We start from the raw sequence: 24313 nt of genomic DNA on the forward strand, positions 1-24313 counted from the left end.
GACGGGTGCGGGTACCCTAGGACCCAGACCCGAAGCATCGTTCGGCGTGGAGGGAAGAGAGAGAGAGAGAAAAGAGGCAACCCCAGCCGGAGACACAGGGAAGGCCGAAAGAAAGGGAAGGATATAGGCTCGGGCTGCTCAAAGGCGTGTGACGGGAGGGGGTTTTTTTAGGAGGAAGAAGAATGAAGGAATATGGGGAAAGGTTCAGCGGCGACTGGCGGCTTGGCACAGCAGCGTCCCACTGACAGCGCTTGGATATTTAATATTACGAGAGCTTGAAGCCGGCCTTTTTTTCCTTTGGCTTTTTTTCTTTTTCTCTGAATGAAGCCACCAATGATGGAGCGCCAATTTTCAGCCACAAGGATTTGTTAGATTAACAATATGCAAAGAGAAGCGAAAAAGAAAAAGTGAACCTCAGGACCCACGAAGTGGCTTGGGTTACATGCTATTCATCCGGACTGGGTTATGTGCCCAATATGGGTTTATTTTAGCCTATAAAGTAGAATAATTACTAATAGGTATCTCGATTAAACACCATGGCAGGTTAGCAAGCTGTCCAATAATACCTGGGGAGCTTCTACACATGAGCAGAGTACATTATTGAGGTCTGTATTGTTCTCTTGTTAGTGCGGTGCCCAGGTGGACCACCCTCGGCCCGACTTTTATGTTGACACACATCATTTTATACACTGCATGGGTTATCTTATCAATACTGATGATGATTTTGGTTTGATCTTTAAATATAATATTATTTATTGGAACTTGTTTTCAACATTGAAGGGATAGGTTTTTCCCCCTGCTGAAATCACTCGCCTATAGAAGAGGGGGGAAAAGGTCGGCTTTTCAGAAAGCCAGACTCCATCCTTCATGCGCAGCCTTATAGAAATAGTGACTCTAAAACAGTAACCAAAGCCGCTCGTAATTTAATATTCAATTTTATCGAATTGTTCATGTCACTCCTTGCAGGTGGAATTGGTCCTCATCTCTTAAGAGGCTTTGGGACGCCCCACGCGACCACGAGGGCTCGCTTGTTCCAAGGAATTAAGGATCTCGCCCCCAAGAGAATAGATGCTGTAAGTGGGGAAGACAATCCACATGCCACTATCATAGACCTGTTTAGCTTGAATATCTATCTAGGCATAGGCCAGTGACTCACTTTGGAATAATCCACAGAACGATCAGGGTAAGCGCATCATTGTGACCGATATTGTCGAAGCCCGAGAAGTATTCATTCAACCCTGTATGCGTATAGGTATAGGTTAGCTTTATTCAGCGCACCATAGTAAATTTCCTTCAAGGGAAGGGGCAGCCGAAGTCAGCTTACAGTAAAGAATGGTTTTGCTGAGAGTCATGACCGATGCAGTATACGCGACCATAAGCGCAATTGCGCCCGTCTTGCCAGCCACCACCTTATCACCTGTCACCAACCACATGAAACCCTTGGTCGGCTTCGAAGCGTTGCGACCATTCACTACCGTTGCACCATGTCGATACACAATCCACAGATAGTATAGGTAACCAATTGTCTCAACGACATTCAACGCGGTTTGCGCAGCAGTGAAACCATTACGCGCATTAAATGCAGGCCAGCCGTAGATGTAGTCGACCTTGCCATATAGCGCGTAAGGTGCCCAGAGAGGAGAATGCAAGCGACCTCCAGGCATACTATGCGGTCGCAAAAGCACATAGCCAGTATCCCAGATGACCAGCGGCACGGAGACGACAAGCCAGAGAGTCAGGGCGACGGACGGAGTGTGAACCCATTTGCGCGAATTTCCGGTAGTGGTGGGTGCAGGCGAGGACTTGACCAGTTCCTTTGCGGCTTGTGTGGGTGAGGGGAATTCTCGAGGGTGATGTCGTGTGGAGACCATGTTGAGCTAGGTTATGGAGGTTTGCGATATTGGAAGAAAGGGCCCAAGTGCATACAGTATAGGGTGTTGCGATCGAGATCAGTACGGAACGTGTGGGTTTGGGACCAAGACACGCGATTGAAAGGCAGGCGAAGATGAAAATAGGAATTCAGCTAGTGGGCTTTAGCGCGAGAGAAATGCTGGGGAATGCCACAGTTCGCCGCGAGCTGACGTCCAGTGACGTCGTTGTGCCCCCGAGGTGTTCGTTTGCGGGCAACGGCGTGGGCTCGTTTTAGACCAAGATTTGCCTTCCAAAGCTTCTACCGGAAACCAGCAACAAAAGAAAGGATTTCTACATTTCTCTCAAGTTTCAGTACAATATGTTGTAATAACCTGAAGAACCATTTATTCTCTTGATCCATCATAAACGATCGGTACTCCACGAAAGGGCTCGTGCATTTCCGGGGTCGACCCAATCACCTGCATTTGCCCCTTTTTATGGAGAGATTCCATCCCTGCTGCTGACCTGGAACCTACAACCCAGGTAGCGACCAGAGTGAATTTTAGCGCCTCGTGGAACATTGCGTACCTATAAAATTTATGATAGTACGGGGTATTTGTTATGTAGAAAAGCGCGGATGTTAGTTAGTAGGACCAGTTGACTTCTCGCTTGGTTACCAATCACGTTAACATTTAAAGCCTGAAGTTTCGGGCACTTAAGGCCTAAAGCAGTATAGCTGATTTTTGACTCTTCAAGATCTGATTTCATAACTCTCGTTGCTTCTGGGATTCGGCAAATCCTACACTCATTCCAGAAATGGAGGTAGAAGATAATATCAAGGTGCGTGGGTCCAGTTATCTTGATTCATGGAGTGAAATCTGACGCTCGGTCAAGAACTTGAAACGGTTGGCCCGTGTGCGTGAGAATCAGCGTAACAGTCGCGCTAGAAAGCAAGAGCATATTCGAGATCTTGAGCAGCGACTGGCAGTTTACAAAGAGCAAGCCCAACAAAAAGATATCCAGCATCGGTTGGCCATTCAAAAAGTGGAGGCGGAGAATAAAAATCTCAGAACCCTTTTGGGGTCGCTGGGAGTATCTGGGGATCTGATCCAGCAATACGTCACTTTGGCCGGACAAGGGACCATGATGGATCGCAAAGTCGCAATACCTGCAATATCCGCAACTCCACGACCGAAGAAAGAAGAGAACTCCTTGCCGCCCTGCAACGAGGTTGACTCAAGACTCACCTCGACATCCCTCGAGACACCAGAGGCACTGGAATCGGTAATTAAGTCGTCACCACAGCCCGAGGGCCCAACCCCGTCGCTTTGCAACTGCCCAGCGGAGCAATCAGATGCATGGTCATCCGAAGAAGATGTGCTCAACACGACTCTCTGCGCCATTGCAGAAGATCTTCTAGTTCAATACAATGCACGAGGTACCGATATAGAAGAGCTTCGGCGAAGACTCTGGTCAGGTTTTACAAAGGGACAGCCGGGTGATGGCTGCCGTGTTCAAAACAACATTTTATTCCAAGTTCTGGATGAGATAAGCAATGGCATTTGACCTTGATTGATTATTGCAAAGCTTAACTAGAGCTACAATCCTGGTTTACGTCAACCCCCACCACGCCACAGCCAATATTCTACCGTAAAGACAAGATCAACGTCCCTTGTCAGCGTGCGATGTCTCTGGGGAGTACTTCAACCGGTCGCCCTATTGAGAACTCTATCAATTCCGTCTCGCACAACATTGCGGTACCAAATCAGATCAGCAAGTGGCGGCTTCTTCCTGGCATATACACCCCCAGACAAACCATCGCATGGCTGGCAGTCATCCCAGAAAGCATTTCGGTTCAGCTTGGACCCGACGATGCTAAGCTAAAACATAGATTTTGATGGATGGCCTGCGTTCTAGAGGGCCGTGAATCGACGCTTCCCCTGCCCGACTGGAAAAGTGCGAACCCATCTAAAATGGCGCAGCAGGCCAATAATATTATAGACACCCTCCTGCATTACGCGCTGGAATACAATTATTTGGTTGCTGGTCTCGCTGGACTACAGGTCTACAGTCCCTGCGAAAGACATCAGTGAGTGCCTCCTGCTTGAGAACTCCTGCGGGGCTCACGCGGATCGCCCATTCTCATGAGGCTGTACAACGAATGATTGCATCAGATGACCTTTCTTCGCGATTCACTTCTCTCCTGTGAGAATTTCAAAGAAGTCCAAATCGATTTGTCGGACCACTCCCATTTCGGTACTTGCCGAATGGAGAGCATCCGAGGTTCTGTTTTATCTATTATTCGAACCCAGAGGCACTATGGTGCGGATATTCTTGAGGTTGCTCAAGTGTTGACCGCACCAAACCTTCCCCAGGGAGGTTGCGGGTATCAATACTAGTACCTATCCCAAGTATTAGGTACGTAGTATGTATACTTCAAGGTTAGTTACTCGGAGTCCTACTAAGTACCTAGCACATGTGGGACTTGAGCTGCGCGGCGCTCTGAACTGGTATTATATACTAGTAGATCAGGGGTGATTTTAGATGCCGCTCTATGGATAGGTTAAGGAAGCCTATCAACTCTATCGCCAGCTATCTAACATTTGAACCAGCCTTCAATCTGGCCGGCCCTCCTTGCTGCATCCTCCAGCGAAACATATCCCGACTCATCCGCATTAGCAAAACTGATCAAGGAATGCTGCACTGATCGTGCCCGAGTCGGCACCTCCATCTGCCTTTCCGACCAAGCCCAGGGGACCATTTCCACCTTGTCCGTGTCGAACTGGTGCACCGCGATAGTCACGGGCTCGGCATATGCGTCAGCTTGCAGCGAGATACCAGCGGGCGCGGTCAACCGAATCGTGCCTTTTTCTCCAGTCAAGGTCCACGATAGCGATGGATCGCCTGGGTAGGGCTGGCCGCGGAGAAAATATGCGATCAGACTGGCATTGGCGTGTATATGGGGGGATTCGGGTAGAGATCCTTTAGTCTTCATTAGCGCCTGGGATACCAACCGTCTTAATCCACTACATGTACTCACCATGCAGACTAAGCAAATCGGGTACGTCGGAGCGAATGGACTCGACAATCGTATCGGTCTGTGGATCTCGAACGCGGATATCTGGACGCTGGATCTGGGTCCGCGCTTCATCTGTTCCGGGGATGATATCGCCCACGACAGACTGGATATAGTCGATGACTAGATAATGTTAAAATGCAAACCACTAATTAATCGATTGGATCTTGAGAAATCAAAGGCATACATACCATGTCCAAAACCAATCACAATCGGATTGCCCCCGATATTTTTCTCGGCAAAGTATTTAAGTCCGATCGGCAAGATTTCTCGATCTCTCGTGCCCCCAAATATTCTTACCTCAGTACTCAATAGCTTACCCACCCTTCCCGACTCGAGAACCTCTTTGACCTTTAGCACCGGGGGCGCAAAACGTCCCTGTAATCCTATCGCCACACGGCCCCCGCCGAGAGCTGCAGCAGCAATCAACTCATCTATTTGGCTTTTGTTGCATGCGATTGGCCATTCGATATACACATCTTTTCCGGACAAGAGACTGGGCAGGACTGTTTCCAGGTGTTTATCAACCCGGGTGTTGCACAGGACGAGGTCGATGGCACGGTCCGCGGCGAGGGAGTCAGGGTCGCCGTAAGGCTTTACCGTAGAGGCATCGAGATTGTACGTCGAGATGGCATTGGAGGCTGCAGTGGGACTACTGTTGCAGAGAGAAATGATGCTGAAGAGTGTTTGACCGGTCGGGGAGATAAGGCAGGGTAGATGGGCGGCGGCTGCCCAGTTAGTAGCTGCGGAAGAGGAAAGGCCGATTATGGCGGTGCGAATGGGAGGCGACATTTGCTTTTTTAAGATGGGGATGTTTTAGATCTAATTCTTCGACTTGAATCTAGTCGTCACGGTGCCCAGGTGTTTATTTAGGTGAATTTTTAGAGTGGAAGATGGGGACGGAGGGTTTTTGTATGGATTTGTCAACTCTCCGAAGGATTGTTTTTGTATGGATTTGTCAACTATCCGAAGGATTGAAACTTATGTAGTTAACTCACTACTATAATATTGATTAGTAGTAGTACATTGTTGGACGACCATCTTACTCCGACAATCAATACCAGTTGACTTTCTCGTGCAGGTTCTTTCAAGCTTCGCTAGCCACATTTTCTTCCTCTATGTATTCTCCAGTCTCCAGGTAGTATATACCGAGTTTTCAAATGTTTGTACCCAAGGAAACCTGGAAGGTTGAATGTTCTTATGTACATAAAGTAAAGAATCGTCCAGATGTCCGCATCCTTGCACATGTGAACTTCAAATGTTCAAATCGGAAATATCGCCAACACTGTTACTATATATCAACAAACATGACATATGTACTATATTTATGTTTTTATTTCGTGCTAGGATCATCTCTATTCGCTTTCAATGTTGAAAGTTAATATTCCCTCTATCAAATCTCTCGTGTCCTGTCACAATAGTAGCAAAATAGCAGTGAAATGGTGGTATTCATTAATTTACACTCAATGACCTACTTCTACGATCGCTGAGCCCTGGGCGGTTGAAGTTATGATGAGAGTTGTTGGCACTATAATGTTTTGCTTATATAGCCATAAATTTACTTGCTTACATCAAGAACAGCCCGGGTGGTCTAGTGGTATGATTCGCGCTTAGGGCAGCAACTCCTAAGCACTCCTGCGCGAGGTCCCGTGTTCGATCCACGGCTCGGGCCTGTTATCTTTTTGATCTTTTTTTTTTCTTCGTAGTTTCACGAGGGAAGTGGGACAGTGGAGCATCCATTTTATTTATTTACTCCTGAGCTTCTTCTGTACACTCGTCAATAATTCCTTCTGCTTGTTTGCCTTAATTTTTTTAAAGAACACCAAAAGGCATGATGGAGCAGAAACGAACGCCAGGTGCTTCCCTCGCACCAGCCCACGTTGTTTCTTTTCCAGCACTCGTTGTACAACTTACATACTACTACCCTCCCTACTTCCATGCCTCGGTCATGCTAAGAGATTTCATTACACCTCCAATCGGGCGTCGCGAAAAGGTGTGGTTTCATCCTACTCAGCTGGTGCGTCCACACTTACAATTGACTCCACATTATATAATTCGCAGATGTAACAGCGCTGACGCATCCAAATGTAAGATCGTCTGGTTTGCCGTTCCAGAGCAGGGGTGATGCCAGACCCGCAGTATTTATGATTGTCGTACATATACTCTGCCAGCCTCGCCAACTCTCTACTCCATCGTATCACCTCCCTCAACCTCATCAAGAGCAATATCGGCAACCAACCTGATCATTACGAGGCAGAAAGACCTATTCTCCACGATCGACTGACATCGTATTGGTGTTCTTCCTGCTTTTCTTAACACTTGAGTGCCTTCTGGCTTGCTTCTGGCCGAAATGGCAATTATTTCCCCCGAAACACCGCCACCGAGTGTTCAACCAAATATCGCCGACCATTCTTCCGATGGCTACATTATGTACATCGTGGGAGGTATTTTGATGGTGATAATGTACACCACAGTCGGTCTCGCTTTATATGCGAAGCTCACTATCCGAAAACGAATAGCATCATATGATTGTGAGTGGAATCCCACACTGACCGATAGCCTAGAAAGCAGTCTAATGGATCCGGTCTAATGAAAAGCTATGTAGGGATGCGATTAATCGCCACGGTTTGTGTTTATTTTAATTATCCGGCTTCTTCAATTCTGACCATGTATTGGATGGATAGATTGGAGCGACGTTCTACTTCATCATTTGTATACTCGGTATGAAATCCTACTCGGGATCAATTTGACTTCATATTTCTGACCTTTGTTTCAGCTGTGAAGTTGGGGAAATACGGTACTCACATGTACGATATGTCAGCAGCTCAAAACCCGGACGAAGGCTTTATAATAGTATGCTAACTGAGATTGCGCATCCAACCAACTATACTCAGTAGGTAGGAATGAGCTGACTTCAATCCCAGACCTATTTTGCCAACTGGATGACCGCGTTAGTTTGGCCATTCGCCAAGTCATCTTTCTTCCTTATGTATCTCGAAATGTTCCGCACAATTACATGGCAGCGCTATGCGATCTACTTCGGCCTCTTCGTGAACTGGGCGTTTTATGCTGCCATCCTCGTCACAATTCTCTCTTATACCACACCCGCCCCTGGCCAAACCTGGGCGCAGGAGTTTTCATCCTTGCATTATGACAGAACACTCAACTGGGCCATTCCAATATCATCCGGTAACCTTATCATTGACCTTTACATTCTGGTTCTGCCCATGGCCCCGATTTGGAATCTACAAATGAGAATCAAGAAACGACTTGGTGTCATGGTTATATTTGCTACCGGCTTGTTGTGCGTGAAAACCTCCGGCACAACGGATACAGCACTAATAAATTGGTATATTTAGGGCCTGTATCGCTTCCTCACTCAGAATATACTTGAAAACGGATCTAATTCACCACGAAGAGGATATCAGCTATTACGAGTTTCCTGTACTGGTTATGGGCTTGGTGGAGATGTGTCTAGGTATATCGGCGAGCTCGATGCCATCGTTGGTGCTACTCATCCGCCACAACGGCAGCGGTTTGATTCGGGTTTTGAGCAGAATTACCTCGCGCACACCCTTCTACAAAAGCCAAAGGGAGGAGTTTTCTGACCAAAATGACTTCAGCGGGGATTCGGACCGCTTTCCCTTGGAAAATATTTTGCCTGCCGTCTCAAAGAGACCATCCCCAATGGTGAAGATTGATGACAGGCACAATCGTCGTCAGGACCAGTCCGTACGGACCTACATTGAAGCGGACTGCATTGCTAAACAGGTCACCCGAGATCAGATCCATATGAATTATGGATTTGATGTAGAGTACGAGGACCGTGGGAAGCGATCAAATCTCGATAAGCCGGTATAGACGGGTCAGGTTCCCTGGGAAATTGCAATTTTATTTTGTGCTTAGAATCTTAGTGATGGAAGGTCAGACAGATGGTACTCTACATACATAGAATGTGCTAGTCAAGAAAGCTAGTTGCAACCACTCCACACTTGATCGGGACGAAGATCGAGAGCAACTCAAAACTCTCTATAATTTCAATGTATGGGAGCCTTTGCGAGTGACCAAGGCCTTGGTGCCATTATTGATCAGGGCTCAAGTGCCTTTCATTTATGGGTGAATCTTAATCCGGGCCTCATGTACGAGTCCCATGTCAATGAGTGCTGCTGATGTCGGATAGAAGCGTATGCAGGCTCGAAGCGTGCAACACAGCTCACGGCCGATACGCTCCGACTGGAGCTGGTCCCCTTCAATGCCAAGGCCAGATCTGATACGACCTGCACTTTGGGCCAGACGTGCTTTGGAGATTTCAGATTGCCAGAGAGCTCGCTAGATAGGCCAATCGAAGAAACGATCGCGGCCCGGGCGCAGGGCGTTGATGGAATCGAGCGAATACTGTTTATGGATCATAGCGCGGAGGTGGTTGCCCAGATCTGGAAGGGCGCGACGGGCCGCCTCTGGTGTGGAGCCAATACCGCGAGTACGAAGGTAAACATGAGCGGCCAACTGATTCTAATGGAATGATGGTCAGTCGGAAGTCCGATTCGCACTATGGAATCTGAGCAGTCATAGCGCGTTCTTTTTTGGAAGGATGAGATCTTGGTCAAAGTAACTCAGCTGGATAAGTTGGGGGTAAATCTGCAGGAAAAAAACCTCAGAGCGAATGAGTAGGAAAGGGTCCAAAAGCCAAGGAATGGGAAACATTGAAAGGAATCCCGCTTCTCCGGATATCGGGCACGGCCCACGGGTCCTGGGGTTGGGGAAGCCGGAATCGGGCCCAAAGTCAACAAACACGAATGCCAAGAGAAGCAGTAGTACATGCCAACATTGAAACAAGGATATATTACATATTCAGTCACACTGTCACTTGAATAAAATCTCCATTAGGAAGGTAGTAAAGCGAGATTTGCGTAGATTCTCCAAGTGTTCGGAGTAAAAGTCGGCAAAATTCTTAAATTTGTCGGCACCATGCGACTTCGGGTCCTGGTCTGGGGGACCTGGAGCCCCGCATTGACAAACCCCGCCCCAGTCCCCCCGGGAATTTGATTCCAATGAATCCCAAACATACATAGCAGAGGATCAGCCTCCAAGCTTTGATAAAACAAGTAATGATCAACATAGCACTAACAAGCCGTGAGAGATATGCAACACTTGCTTAGCTTGTAAGATTGTCTGAGAGAAATACCGACTAGAAGTAGAGGTGCAAGTTGTTTCTACAAGTAGACTATACCGAAAAAAGCTTGGTCCATTAATTAGTAGCATCTAGGGTCCAACATGTTACATCTGGAGAAAGAGAGAAAAAGTGTAGATGACACCGATTTCCGGAAGTCAAAATGTGTATCCGTATCCAAGCTACGCAAATACGTGTAGCATGCGAGCGCCACCACGCCACCAGTACTAGTACCCCCACGCAGAGCAGCAAAACGACTTCTGTTGGTCTGTACTGCTCTAAAACCCGGATGACATCCGTAATGGCTTAGGGGAATTCCCTCATTTGGCAGTACAAGTGAAGATCAGACGATGAAAAAAACCTTCTCTCAATGCCGAAAATTATTCAAAATGGACCGACTCCACCCCGAATCTGTTATTTTGTATTGTCGAAGCGGTGTAATAGAGAAGAATGCCTCCTTGAAGGCCAAGGAAAGTATATTGAAAAGATGAAATATCCAAGTTACCACGGAGAATTACCCCGCTGTCAAATAAGAACATTCCTAGAACCCGTGGAGAGGCGGGGAATTAGCGGAGATCAACAAGGCCAAGTGGGCATGGTAGCAGTGGGAATGTCCCCGAAGTTTAGGCGACGGCTTGTTTTTCGGCACACTCGGCATCTGATTTCTCGGCGACTTCCTATACTTGATCTTTTGTATCGGCAAGGATTTTTATTACTCTGGAAATGGCGTCTGATCGCAAAACCAGGTTCCTTCGTTCTACCTTCTACATACAAAGAAAGGGATTGTCCCAAACCCCTTGATACAATGCAGGGCCCATACTTGAGCATCTCCTCGCGTATCCAGCCACTCCCATTACTTTCTCCCTTTCCTAGTAACAATTTTAACAATTTTAAAGCATTCAATTAGCAAATGAATTACATTTAAACGCGGTCGTGTATGCCAAGCCAAAAACAAAAGCAAAACAATGCATTACGCCCCTAGTACTCAATAGCCAGCTATTTGTCGATCCTTACTGGTTTCTCCACACTTTCCCAGCTTCCCCGTCTTGGAATCCGAGTGGAGCACCTACGCCATTCGTTGATTCCCCTGTCTCTGTAAACAACCCACAATTTAGTATTTTAAATAGCCAGGCTTTTCCTCCCCAGCTTGGGGGAAAATTGTATTCGCCACACTCTTTTCATCTCGGCGATTGGTGATTTGGTACCCTCTTCTAAAGGTTCCTAGATCTACCTTGCTTATTTTATACCGGCAACCATGAAGTTCGGGTTGCTGGAAGCAGGCCTTTTAGGCGTTGCTTCAGTGGCTAGTGCCAAGGTGAGATAATGAAGGAAAAATTTGGCTTTCTATTGAATCTAAAGACTAATTGCATACTGTGATAGGAACTGGCATATTCACCTCCTTTCTACCCGTCCCCATGGATGACCGGCCAGGGCGAGTGGGCAGAGGCTCACCGACGTGCAGTCGAGTTCGTGTCCAACCTAACATTGGCTGAGAAGGTCAACTTGACTACTGGTGCTGGGTATGTTGAAAATAAATTCACATGACGACTATAAAACTAACAAAGCCAGATGGGAGCAGGAACGATGCGTCGGAGAAACTGGAGGTATCCCCAGGTAAGAACTAAAAACCAAACTCGCTGTACATGGAAATAAGAATGAAGACTAACATGGTTCTAAAGACTAGGAATGTGGGGAATGTGTATGCAAGATTCGCCTTTGGGCATTCGCGACAGTAAGTCCAGCTGTGATCCGCCAACGTGATTTTTCTTTTCCTTTTCGAGGACTGACCCATGGCGAACAGGCGATTATAACTCGGGATTCTCTGCCGGAATCAACGTCGCTGCTACCTGGGACAAAAGGCTGGCCTATGCCCGTGGTACAGCCATGGGCGAGGAACACCGCGATAAGGGTGTGGATATCCAGTTGGGACCCGTCGCTGGTCCCCTCGGCAAGAACCCCGACGGTGGTCGTGTCTGGGAGGGTTTCTCCCCCGACCCCGTTCTTACTGGTGTGATGATGGCCGAGACCATCAAGGGAATGCAAGATGCTGGTATTATTGCTTGTGCCAAGCACTTCATTGGAAATGAACAGGAGCATTTCCGCCAAGCTGGCGAGGCTCAGGGATACGGATACAACATCACAGAGAGTATCAGCGCGAACATTGATGACACTACCATGCACGAGCTTTACCTTTGGCCCTTCGTCGATGCTGTGCGTGCTGGCGTGGGATCCATCATGTGCTCCTACAACCAGATCAACAACAGCTACGGTTGCTCCAACAGTCACACCCTGAACAAGCTGCTCAAGAGTGAGCTTGGATTCCAGGGCTTCGTGATGAGTGATTGGGGTGCCCACCACAGCGGTGTCGGTGACACTCTTGCTGGTTTGGATATGTCCATGCCCGGTGACGTTGTTCTGGGCAGCCCCTACTCGTTCTGGGGTACTAACCTGACTATCTCTGTACTGAACGGCACTGTCCCCGAATGGCGCATTGACGATATGGCAACTCGTATCATGGCGGCCTACTACAAGGTTGGTCGGGACCGTTACCGTACTCCCCCCAACTTCAGCTCCTGGACTCGCGACGAGTACGGCTACGAGCACTACATTGTGAGCGAGAACTGGGTCAAGCTCAACGAGCGTGTCAATGTGCAACGCGACCACGCCAATGTTATTCGCAAGATTGGAGCCGACAGCACTGTTCTCCTGAAGAACAACGGCGGTCTGCCCTTGACTCACCAGGAGAAATTCGTCGGAATCTTGGGAGAGGATGCTGGATCTAACCCCTACGGCGCTAATGGCTGCTCCGACCGTGGTTGCGACAACGGTACCTTGGCAATGGGCTGGGGCAGTGGAACTGCCAACTTCCCTTACCTGATTACCCCTGAACAGGCTATTCAGTATGAAATTCTGAACCACGGTAACGGCCAGACCAATGTCTTCGCTGTGACCGACAATGGTGCTCTTGACCAAATTGCCGCTACCGCCGCCCAAGCTAGGTAAGCAAAGCAACACTTTACCTTTACGCGATCTTCTAACTAACTTTCATTCTTAGCGTCTCTCTGGTTTTCGTGAATGCCGACTCCGGCGAGGGTTTCATCAATGTTGATGGCAACGAGGGTGACCGCAAGAACATGACTCTCTGGAAGAACGGCGAAGCAGTCATCAAGGCCGCTTCGGAGAACTGCAACAACACTATCGTTATCATGCACACCCCCAGCGCTGTCTTAATTGATGACTGGTACACGAACCCGAACATCACTGCCATCCTATGGGCTGGTCTGCCCGGTCAAGAGAGCGGCCGAAGCTTGGTGGATGTCCTTTACGGTCGCGTCAACCCTGGAGCCAAGACCCCCTTCACTTGGGGCAAGACCCGCAAGGACTACGGAGCCTCTATTCTCACTGAGCCCAACAATGGCATCGGTGCTCCCCAGGATGACTTCACCGATGGTGTCTTCATTGATTACCGCCGATTCGATAAGGATGGCGTGGAGCCAATCTACGAGTTTGGTTTCGGTATGAGCTACACTGACTTTGCTTTCTCCGATCTGAAGGTCAAGGCTTTGAATGCCGATAAGTACGTTAAGACCACCGGTTGGACTAAGGCTGCTCCCGTGCTGGGCAAGGTCGGCCCGATCTCGGACTACCTGTTCCCCAAGAACATCAAGCGTGTTACCCAGTACCTGTACCCCTGGTTGAACTCCACCAACCTGAAGGAGTCCTCCGGCGACCCATACTACGGAGAGAAGACCGAGAAATACGTTCCCGCAGGAGCGACAAACGGATCTGCTCAGCCCCTGCTGCCCGCCAGCGGCCCCAGTGGCGGCAACTCGGGTCTCTTTGACGACTTGGTCCAGGTCACTGCCACCATTACTAACACCGGCTCTGTGACCGGTGATGAAGTTCCTCAGCTTGTAAGTCCACCATTAAAGAAGTACAATTTAGTGGAGAAATTTCTAACCATCGGTTCTAGTATGTTTCTCTTGGTGGTGCCAACGATCCAGTCAAGGTGCTGCGCGCTTTTGACCGTGTTACCATTGCCCCCGGCCAGAAACTTCAGTGGACTGCCACCCTTACCCGCCGTGATCTCTCGAGCTGGGACGTTGCTGCCCAGAACTGGGTTGTTACTGACACTGCCAAGAAGGTGTATGTTGGAAACTCGTCTCGCAAGCTGCCTCTTTCGGCCGACTTGCCTTCTGTTCACTAGATGTGGAACTTGTATATACATTGCATTGGGGAGGAAGACTCAATGTGGGAAAATTAGGTATTTTATATACTGTAGGAACACCACACCTACCAATAATACTTTGATAGTACATTTTATTTTGAAGTTTCTGTAGTAAACTCCTTTACTTCTGATTCGCGCTACCATAGCAAGTACCGGAAAAGTCCACAAAATTAAAGTAGAAAGTTTTAAAGCTCAAATGGGTAACCTTGGTCAACTGGTTGGAATCTTCATGACATCACTAGTAAGCACCAGTCCGAAGTTTAACACGTGGAATCGTATGTATTGATACATATAAACATGATGACTACTACTATATAGTTGATTTTCAAGTTGATTTGCTGCCAAATTATCAGTGCTTCCAAAGTTATTTTCCACCACTATAATATAAAATTTCGCCGTCAACATGACACCCACCGGGCCTTGGTTTAGCCAGGGCCCAATGCAACATCTTTGTCACTCGTCGACACTGCAGCGATACTGCAGATGTCACATATTGACAGTCTTTGTTCTGCGGGTTGCAGGTTGGCGGATTAAAATTTCCGAACTGAGCCTAGCCTAGGTTCAACCTTAAGGTACTCAAAGTTGTTCTTCCTTTCTTATTTCTTTTCTCTTCTCTTTCTCTTTCTTTATTCTCTGTCTGTGTTTTTCTTGAGTTTCTAGGACCTCAGTACAATATCATTGTATCTTCACTTGTCGTGTCACAATCCTTAAGCTTGGTCAATTACTCCAACTTAGCCACCCACGGCAGGCCCATCCTCCTCCCCAGCAGGGCCTGTGGAAGATCAAGGATGCCATCAAAGAGTATGAGCATCAAATGAACAAGGAGTATGTGAGGGTGGACTACCCATCGTATGCTGCCATTGAGCTGTCGTGCACTTCCGCTGATGACCCGATTGTACATGCTATGATGCGAGTATACGTTCAGATTGCCTACACCAACACTGAGCTTGAAGACTCCGATATCTGCGCTAAGCAAGAGATGAAATTTAAGCCTGGGGAGTTAAAGGCCTTCCGGATACTTTCTGAGAACGGTGCAATCTCAAGTTTCACTCCTCGTCATCTCTGCGATCACAAATCTAAACAGGATACCTCGGGCCTGCCGCCTAGTGCCTAATAGTTTCATTTATTTTGTTGCTTGAGAAATCTTACCTGAAATCCCGCTTGGCAGTGCTTGGGGGCGCTTCAGGCTTCTGGGATTCCGTCCCGGATTTGGAAGAGCGAACTTTGATTCACGCTAAGTCCAAAGATAGCCTGTGGCGAGTTATCCTCTTCTTCCAAAATAGTATAATCTATTGATACCCAGTGTTATTAGGCTAATCCGTGCAGCTGGAATAGAACCAGAGCCTTTTGGCGCTTCCAATTTGGTGTGGGACTCTGAAAAAAAGACCCTGTAAGTAGTAAGTCATCACCGTTATTTTTTCTGTAACAGCAAATCCATCCCTACTAGCTTTTGGGTTGGCTTTAGAGAGTGGTTTTCTGGTGGACCAGCCCCATAGACAGACAGACGTCTGGTATCCTTTGTGATCTTGTGAAAGTTCTTCGGTATGAAAAACCTCCCGGGGGCCCCGAACGAAACGGTCATACAACAGAGTGGACGTGGCAATCCGGGAGATTAATTGATTACTCCCTACCATTTTGCCTTTTCAATGGTACCAACTGCCGGGCCTGCTATAAAGGGTTCTTTCTTTTTTCAAACTGGACTCCATTAATATCCAGCGCTAAAGGCCACTGGGTAGAAAACAGGGCGTTGCGCGGACTCAATGAACTTGCATTCTGTACATCTGTATAGGAAGTGATCTACCAACTTCATGCAGAGAGATACGACCCATGGTAGCTATGAATAGCATTTACCTACAGATTGGGACACCCGGGACTTTTTTACGTAAACCTGTACACGCCAAGAGATGAGCAGGTGCGATAGGGGTTTGCCTCGGTTCCTCCGTACATAGACGTGCACTCTGATTGCACTCTGGTTCGTCACCGGATACATCGGAAGGATCGTGGAGCGGCGCGGGCCATCTCCGTAACCCTAAGGACCCTTGAGGATCCACTATATTCAGCACCGAAGGGTCCTTCCATTAATGGTTAGGAGCCAAAAGTGAATTTAACCACGATTAGTGAAATGAAGATTGTAGCTCCAGTCTTACTGTATCCTAATGATTGGCCACTCTTGATTTGTGAAGAAGGGGTCGTCGCCAAGGTTCTCTGTATAATCAAGTCTCCACTCAAGATGATCTCAGCAGGTCTCAGTAGTTGAAGGGTAGAGACAAGAGCAAGATTGAAGACTGGGGGTCAAAATGAAGGTATAAAATGCAGCATGTTAACCCGAGATGAAGAAGTATCCAGCTTCCAATTCGAAAATCATTCATCTAGTCTTCAAACCAACTTCCAATATTCACCATGTACTTCCCTGCGTCCTTCCTCATGCTTGTGGCCGCTATTGGCGGAGCTACCGCCGCGCCCAGTGCTGAGGCTGTCGATATTCACGCAAGAGACGTCGCAGTCACCATCAAAATTTGCAGCGAAATCAACTTGGGAGGAGACTGTATTTCTCCTACTGTCTACTCTCAGCATGACTGCTGTAAGTGATATCTTTTCTCATAACCTATTTTCATTTCAGTCTTCGAGATCTTTCAATCAGTCTTTCATAGATGCAAGGAAAATCAACAATCAACTTCAAACATTAACTTATCCATTACGTGCAGACTCTTTGAACGGCAGCCCCGTCAACCAGCTGGCCAAGTCGGTCAGCATCCCGAATGGCTACCGTTGCCGCTTCTGGAGGTATGTTTTCGACCCATATTTGAGAATGCCCAGAAAGTGATGGCTGATTTGTACTCTCTTATAGCTCCACAACCTGCAATGGTGGTGGCACCGGCGATATCCAAAGCCCCGGAAACAACAACATTGGCTCTAGCGGAGTCAGCTCTGTCAAGTGCTATGTTAACTAAGTTGACCTTAGGTAGCACGAGGCACTGAGCTCACCTTCCAAAATCATCCCGATCATGCACATGTGTGGGTCCAAACTTGAAAGTGGGTCCAAGGTTGACGGGTGTGAGCATGGAGAACGGCTCGGGCCCCGGGAACGCTTCCTAACCAAGGCTGGGATTGTTGATACATCACAATTCATGTATTTCGATGATGCGCTAGGTGATATCAATTCTAAATGATCGCAGTTGGCGTTGGTAAACTCATTAAACTTGGAACCTTGGAATATTTCTTAGGTATCCATCCTATCCAGCCGACAGTAGTGGCGCAGAAAATAGTCCCTGCAGTAAGTAAGCCAATCAGTTAGTATAAGCGATGGATTGGACGAATTAAAATCGCCACAGTCTCGCTTTCATTTCATCCACATTAGCACCCATCTTGAGTAATATGTAGAGTGAATTGTGATGCTGCATTGAAGAGAAAACTTCCAAGGTTGCATCATCGACGTGATTCATCACCCCCGGAAGCTCGCTTCTGGTTTATGAACAAACGGAAGAAAAACCCCCATGTTATCAACGCGGGGATGATGCTGATCTTCCCCTGAAAGGACCTGTTTGCCATGCTTACCCCTGTTGACCCCCACCCGTTTTCTGAGTGAGCGGATGAGATTCCATTGGCACAAGCCCATGGAGGCTGAAACGCTGAAAAACGCACGTAATTTGGTGGTCTTGGAAGTTGAAAGTTGAAAGTTGAACGAACTTCTCAGGAGCCCGCATTTCCCTCCAGATATCTGTAACGCGAATTTCTTCCGGACATCTGGATTTCTCATAGCCCGTGTCATATCTGAAAGGAGTAAACTTTCCCAAATTATTGGATCCAGATGCCCATTGACTCCATTCACGTCAAGTTTTTTTCGCGTGTAGACATGGCCAGAAAGCAGTTTCTTTATATACACACTGGCACAGTACTGTTTATTTGCTTCAAAATATTCATATATCTGAGGTCTCTATGTTCTTTGGCTGTACATGGTGAAGCGCCCACAGCCAGCTCCAGATATCATCCTCGGCGGTGTCAAGCTTGGAAGTTTCTCTTTTTGGAATCGATCGCCGTATCCATCAAATGTGCTGCATGCAAAATTTAGGTTTGGCATTGCGACTCTAGGCGCAGAGAACACTGACTTTGTAAATATCTCTCAATTCCTGTGTGAGGCGCTCCACACACAGTGGGTGGCAAAGCGAGATCTTCGTAATGAATAAGATTCGAGGATATTTGTCACCACTTTCTTGGTGATTGCAGCTCATCCTGGGAAATGGTATTTGGATGGGCGCAAGGTCCGATCGAAAGTTGGCCGTTGTTAAGAGAAAGAGTTTCCCGTCACCAGGAAGCACGTATCGAAGCGATTATGGGATAATTCACGTATAATTTGTGCACATAGTAATTTTTTTTTTCATACCGTGGTACCAGAGATACTTACAGTAGCAGGTTTGCTAGTGGTTTCTGAGCCAGAGAAAGAGTAAAACTTTTCCAGAGGAGTCGTGCTTGTTGCTATAGAGCCATCATGCTCGGAAGAATTAGCAGCCGCTTTCGCCTGCTTTTTGGCTGCTTTCTCTTCTTGTCGCAAAATTTTGTGAGTGCGTGACAGATTCCGAGCCCATATTCCAGAGACAAGGTATATGATCATACACAAAAACTCCGGGAGAACTCCGAAGAGGGACAAGATTGTGATACCGCCTTGGTCGAAAAGGTGATAGACATAGCCGCAGTAAACGACATAGACAACGCGGAACCCGATCAAGGGCCAAGCCATTGTAGCGGCGTACAGAAGCTTCACACTTGTTAGTTCATACTAAAGTGATAAATTTGATGCCATGTATGACGTACCACTTTCTCATCGGGCAGACGGTACTTGTGGCCTTTTGAAGACCAGCTTCCGACTATCATCACGCCCGTATAGACCCAACCAAGAAGCCAGACAATGAGACCGGCTTTCAAGAGAATAAGTTCCGTGAGACCCTTCAGCGCCACAGAAATGCCAATGATAATTAGCACCTGGGCAGTGAGCGAACCCCACACTCCTGCAAATCTCGGTAGGTCTTTGCGGATGGAGAAATTCCTATAACCATCCTCGTCAGTCCCATTCATCAATATCAAACTTGGTATTACTCACGCTTCATTCAAAAATCCCTGGCACACCAGCGAAAATGGTGACAGAGCGACTCCGTTAATCACAAGCGGGATAATTATGCTGGGTATGCCCGTAGTCTTGATCGAATCAAAGGCGATAGCATTAGCGGCAATGCGTAGTGAGGTCCAAATAAATGTGTTGAGCCAGGGGCCGAGGCCCTGGAGTCCATGCATATAAAAACAATAGCAGACTGGAAGTACTGAGATCCCGAAGAAAATCAGGTTGGCTAACTCGAGCGCTTCGCTCGGAAGGTAGGCCATGATGTACACTGGAAGATGAATCGATGAAGATTTGCGATTAAGTCATGCAAACGTGCGGTACGAAGGCGTGGTAGCAGAAAAAAGAACGATCGGGTATGTAGGGATTGACATGTTTTTATCTGATAAATTCTTCTGTTAAGGGATGGAAGAGGGGATTGTGACCCTTGGATCCCTCGAAAGTCGTCAATATGGTAATCACCGGCGTAGAGACAAGCTATGGTGCAAAACCCTTGCCTCAAATGGCTAGGCTTTTGGTGGAAGCAAGGGAGCGCAGGAGCATAGTTAAACTCAGTAATAGACCATTCAGCAGTTGCGGGTAAAGTTTCACCTCCCGCGGATCTTCGTCGCGCCCGTGGCAAACTAGGGTGACAATCGTAGCATTCTCCTTTCATTCTCCTTCCAATAAATCTGAGTCAATTGGAGCACACCATGGTATATACATACAGAGATGGACCTCTGTATGGACTCCATGGTGGCTTACTGAGCCCAATTATTTGGTGGCGCCGTCAGCGCTTTTAATCCTGGGTTGAAGCGTCTCTTGTTGACCGTTCAATGCGACGTGAACTTCAGGCAACGGCGATCTCCCGGTATTTACTCACTTGATTGGATCACTGAAAACAAAGAGAATTCTTAGCATCACCCAATGGGCAAATAAAACTCAAGTGGCGTAAGTCGTGTTGCATCCATGAGATTCTTCATTCTTTTGTGTAATAGCTTATTATGATGAAGCATGAGGTAGAATTAGTGCAGCCGGAGGAGTTGAAATCTTATCCCCTTCAGCTGTAACTGAAGAGTCCTCGGCAATCAGAGTAAGTGGCCAGACCATGGTCCATTTCCATTCGGTCGGCATAATGCTGTCGATTCCACGAACCTCTCGCGCAGGAATTCCTTGAAGCCACCAAACATTCTCTACTTTCTTGGCCAAGGCGAACAAATACCCCAAAATTACGAGGGAGCGTGGGCGTTTCTCCGTAACCAGCTCACCAAATCGCCGGCGGGCCATTGGTGGAAACCCCGTGAACATTTTTCGAAGAACCCACGAAGGATTATCGGATTTCGAGGCCATATAGAGGCACTCGATATACTCGACACTATCCAAGTAGGCTCTTTCAGTGCCTTCGTCCATATCTTCTTCTTCTCGGCGATACTCAAGGATGAAATGGAATGGTTTTGCGGGCCCCTTGAATTTACTCAAACCTTCATCAAAACGGAGTGGATCCGTCAACAACAAGGGTTTGATCTTGGAGTTTGATTCGACGAGTTGATGAAAGACAGTCTTGAGAACTGTTCGGATACCCCGTGCGACCAACAACCATAATATTGGAGGCTCATAGGCGCCCGAGGAAGGTTCAGATCGGAGGAATAAAGTGTACAAAGAGAGCATCACAGCATTGATGCAGACTGCTTCACTGGTATTTCCATCTAGATCAGCCGTTGAGGAGCGATGCTGTTGAAGAGCGAAGTCAATATAAGCATGTTGAGTGGGCCGCAGAGAGTTTGCCTCGTCCGGATATAATATGGCGCGATGTGCTGCACTCATTGCGAGCAATGTGTGTAGAAGTGGCTCGTACTCAAACGCCATCTCGGGTACGTCAACAATCCACATCTCACAAACAGATGGTATTTCGGCGGAGTTCATGGTCGCAGCAGTGGCCGTCACCCAATGATGCATCAAACGTAATTGGTTGACTGGCAACCCTTCATGAAAAGTGGGCACGTCAGGCTCAGGGGCCTCGTTAGCTTGACGCTTTCGAGAGTTCGTCGACGGAGGTTGGCCCGGATTGTAAGCGCGAGTCACCAACAAAGCATATTCGCACGGTATGCCATGCCGATTACAATGGCTGCATTTGGGGCGCTTTTCATCACACTGCTCGAATGTGAGTTTCTTCTTTGTGGAATCAACAAAACCCACGAATCCCTCACCTTGACCTTCCGAGCTTTACACCGAAGACAGCCCGTTATGGATTTTCGGTGGTTAAGGTGCGGAACCATGATGTGTTAAATTAATTCAAGAGCTCTGCAATCAGTTGATCAACATGAGCTCGGTTTCGGGAGAGATGCTGAATGGGGTTGCTGAAAAGACGGAAGTGGGGTAGGTTTGACACGCGACGTGCCCCATTTAAGTTGATTTAACCATTGGCCTCAACGGGCTGTGCTTATCTTCGGTTTCGGTTCATTGTATCCGAATAGGTTTAGCGTGGCCAACTATGATTCTCAAAGTGGAAACTGTTAAGTTCTCATTTTGAACAGCCCCCAATCCATCGTCATCGATTCACTACGAAGGATATTCCACTTTAGGACGATTCATCAGATCCTCCCAGAAAAAACATACTATAAAGATGCCCTTCATCGTCGGGGGATTTTCTAGTCCTCACCAGCACTGTCCACCATACAAAGAGCGAGAAATTCTTGTTTACAACTTGAACTTACTATCAACATCTGACTTTCTACATATGCACCTACATCTACACCTACATCAAACATGGGTATCTTGAGGAAAGCTATCATGGGTTCTGCCGCAGCTTACATGGGCACAAAGTGAGTAGCCGCATCTAAACATTGAATTATTTAATTGTTCTAGACGCTAATTTCTTTTATTCGTGATAGGGATGGTAAAGACGACAAGAAGAATTCTCAAAATCAGTCACCCAACTCTCCACCACCTCAGCAACAGCCTTATTACCAACCAGGCTACCCACCCCAAAACCAATATGGCCAGCCTCCATATGGCCAGAACCCGTACAATCAGCCTCCAAACGGTCAACCTCCATATGGTCAGCAGCCTCCATACAACCAGAACAACCAGGGCCCAAACTCCTTCACCTCACCACATAACCAGCAGGGATATGGGCGCAACGACCAAGGATATCCACCCCAGCAGTACAACCAACGGGGCATGGAGGATCCAATGAATAATGGTGGCTCAAGACCCATGCAATCTTCTCCTCCCCCCTACCAGCACAACTCTGCCTATGACAATCGCGACGAGAAGTCTCCTGCATACCCCTCCGGCCAGGGAAAATAAAGGCTGCACAAAGTTTTTTTTCTTTTTTAAAAATGGTCTATTTGAATGCATTTGGCATGGAGCCTTGGGGAATTTTGTCGTTTGATTTTGGAGATACCGCCACTTCATCTCCTTGGATTTATGACATTTAATCTGTAATACTCGAAACGTTTAATGATTTACTTATAACAGTGTGTACATCAATTGATTCTAATTTCTGAACTAAGCCTAATCGGGACGCATTGATGCCTTCCAAGTTTATATGCCTGAATCTGCCTCGGGCAGCAACAGCTCTAGACCGCTTTCTATAAGTCTATGTATTCTAGCTTATCTACTAAAACCTATAATTTATATACACTTTTTTCTCAATAATGATACCAATACGCTAGTTATGAAGATACAGGGCTAGTATTTAAGTAACAGTAACTTCAGTTGACAGCTTCCCTGGCTTCCCCAGCTTCTACAGCAGTGGTGGCCTCTACAACAGTGGCATCTCCAACAAAAGCAGCTGCCTCCACGGATGAAGAGCTAGCAAGCCCACCATTTCAAGAAGTTCCGTGGTCGAAGCCAATCAGGCACATTGATAGCCTTGTGAAACACCACAATGGCTTTCGCCATGGCGGTAATTAAGTCGTCAGTGCCACCTTCAGCGTTTTTTAAAGGTCAGGTGGACCAACTTCAGGGTCAAAGTCGATAGACCTTCTGCCATCAAAGCGACCTTCTTTAGAATGGTACATTTCTCGAAAGCACAAAATAAAAGTTCAATCCCAATGGTATTCGCCGTTCGTCAATCATCTTGGAGGAAAAAACGCAAATCGACTCATTTTTCACAATGGCTACTACATGCCCGACAAAGCAGGACTTGACCAAGTTCTACGTCGGCAAAGACCAATCTCGCCGATGTACCCAAACCGGCGGCGGTGCTCGATGTAGCTATTATTCGCCAAAAACTGTGAGCGAATGAAGCTCACAGTGAAGGAACTGGGAGTTGCATTCCGAGCCCATGTGAAAACATATAAGGTATTATGCGATCCAACAAAATCAGAACACTGGGCCCCAGGTAACTTGTATCGGACAATTGAATTGACCGAAATGAAAGTGGACAAGACCATTCCCTCGGCCAAATCCATCGGTTCCACACTGTTGGAAATCGAAACATTGGTTCCTCTCCTCCGGGGGTTGAAGAAGTATCATGAAACTAATATCCAACGGACCTGGTAGGAGTATCCGATGGCAAGCTGCGATTTCCTTCGAGTTGCTAGAAGCAAATCACGCGCTGGGCACTTATACTAACCGACACCGCCGAGGCCGAGAAGCGCTATTCTCGACCCTGGGACTGGGCCTTTGTCATGAATTTAGATGTAGCAATACCACGACTGATAAAGTCTGTCGAACGAGCGCCAAACATCAGAGCCGGTTGATGATGACTAAAGACGCTAGGTGGGTGCAAAATATTGATAGTGATGGACAGGGGGCGGTGAAGCCTCTCCGGGTGGAAAGGCGGCCGTTTCTGGCGTCCAAAGCTGTCATTTTCGGCGTCGATTTCACAGGTCCCCATATTCTAGATGTAACGTCCGAGCGTTCGTGTCCGGAATAAAAGAAAGTGTTGAT

The 24313-nt window shown here is 47.4% G+C and overlaps 10 protein-coding genes across 10 annotated transcripts; 6 read left to right on the plus strand and 4 right to left on the minus strand.

The window, feature by feature from the left end:
* Positions 1–986: 986 nt before the first annotated feature.
* N7466_001972 (uncharacterized protein) lies at positions 987–1871 on the minus strand (the record flags this gene model as incomplete). The annotated part of the gene is made up of 3 exons (XM_057161370.1): positions 987–1101; positions 1157–1238; positions 1325–1871. The coding sequence occupies 3 exons, from the start codon at positions 1869–1871 to the stop codon at positions 987–989; spliced, it is 744 nt and encodes a 247-aa protein (XP_057024655.1).
* Positions 1872–2667: 796 nt separating this feature from the next.
* Positions 2668–3417, plus strand: N7466_001973 (bZIP transcription factor; the record flags this gene model as incomplete). Its single annotated transcript, XM_057161371.1, has 2 exons — positions 2668–2691; positions 2746–3417. The coding sequence occupies 2 exons, from the start codon at positions 2668–2670 to the stop codon at positions 3415–3417; spliced, it is 696 nt and encodes a 231-aa protein (XP_057024656.1).
* A 1030-nt stretch (positions 3418–4447) lies between these two features.
* On the minus strand, positions 4448–5719 carry N7466_001974 (Gfo/Idh/MocA family protein; the record flags this gene model as incomplete). Its single annotated transcript, XM_057161372.1, has 3 exons — positions 4448–4833; positions 4892–5050; positions 5119–5719. The coding sequence occupies 3 exons, from the start codon at positions 5717–5719 to the stop codon at positions 4448–4450; spliced, it is 1146 nt and encodes a 381-aa protein (XP_057024657.1).
* Positions 5720–7277: 1558 nt separating this feature from the next.
* N7466_001975 (uncharacterized protein) lies at positions 7278–9451 on the plus strand (the record flags this gene model as incomplete). The annotated part of the gene is made up of 5 exons (XM_057161373.1): positions 7278–7458; positions 7704–7780; positions 7852–8231; positions 8287–8753; positions 9108–9451. 5 exons carry the CDS (start codon positions 7278–7280, stop codon positions 9449–9451), a joined length of 1449 nt encoding a protein of 482 aa, XP_057024658.1.
* Positions 9452–11352: 1901 nt separating this feature from the next.
* On the plus strand, positions 11353–14304 carry N7466_001976 (beta-glucosidase; the record flags this gene model as incomplete). Its single annotated transcript, XM_057161374.1, has 6 exons — positions 11353–11412; positions 11478–11617; positions 11667–11711; positions 11879–13096; positions 13153–14011; positions 14071–14304. The coding sequence occupies 6 exons, from the start codon at positions 11353–11355 to the stop codon at positions 14302–14304; spliced, it is 2556 nt and encodes an 851-aa protein (XP_057024659.1).
* Positions 14305–15139: 835 nt separating this feature from the next.
* Positions 15140–15439, plus strand: N7466_001977 (uncharacterized protein; the record flags this gene model as incomplete). Its single annotated transcript, XM_057161375.1, has 1 exon — positions 15140–15439. One exon carries the CDS (start codon positions 15140–15142, stop codon positions 15437–15439), a length of 300 nt encoding a protein of 99 aa, XP_057024660.1.
* Positions 15440–16725: 1286 nt separating this feature from the next.
* N7466_001978 (uncharacterized protein) lies at positions 16726–17276 on the plus strand (the record flags this gene model as incomplete). Its single annotated transcript, XM_057161376.1, has 3 exons — positions 16726–16906; positions 17031–17109; positions 17174–17276. The coding sequence occupies 3 exons, from the start codon at positions 16726–16728 to the stop codon at positions 17274–17276; spliced, it is 363 nt and encodes a 120-aa protein (XP_057024661.1).
* A 1424-nt stretch (positions 17277–18700) lies between these two features.
* N7466_001979 (uncharacterized protein) lies at positions 18701–19698 on the minus strand (the record flags this gene model as incomplete). Its single annotated transcript, XM_057161377.1, has 3 exons — positions 18701–19099; positions 19135–19366; positions 19421–19698. 3 exons carry the CDS (start codon positions 19696–19698, stop codon positions 18701–18703), a joined length of 909 nt encoding a protein of 302 aa, XP_057024662.1.
* Positions 19699–20416: 718 nt separating this feature from the next.
* On the minus strand, positions 20417–21370 carry N7466_001980 (uncharacterized protein; the record flags this gene model as incomplete). Its single annotated transcript, XM_057161378.1, has 1 exon — positions 20417–21370. The coding sequence occupies one exon, from the start codon at positions 21368–21370 to the stop codon at positions 20417–20419; it is 954 nt and encodes a 317-aa protein (XP_057024663.1).
* An 810-nt stretch (positions 21371–22180) lies between these two features.
* N7466_001981 (uncharacterized protein) lies at positions 22181–22723 on the plus strand (the record flags this gene model as incomplete). The annotated part of the gene is made up of 2 exons (XM_057161379.1): positions 22181–22236; positions 22306–22723. 2 exons carry the CDS (start codon positions 22181–22183, stop codon positions 22721–22723), a joined length of 474 nt encoding a protein of 157 aa, XP_057024664.1.
* Positions 22724–24313: the final 1590 nt, after the last annotated feature.

Source organism: Penicillium verhagenii (genome assembly GCF_028828195.1).
Source record: "Penicillium verhagenii strain IBT 33310 chromosome Unknown utg000003l_segment0_segment0, whole genome shotgun sequence".
In the NCBI taxonomy this organism is placed as follows: domain Eukaryota; kingdom Fungi; phylum Ascomycota; class Eurotiomycetes; order Eurotiales; family Aspergillaceae; genus Penicillium; species Penicillium verhagenii.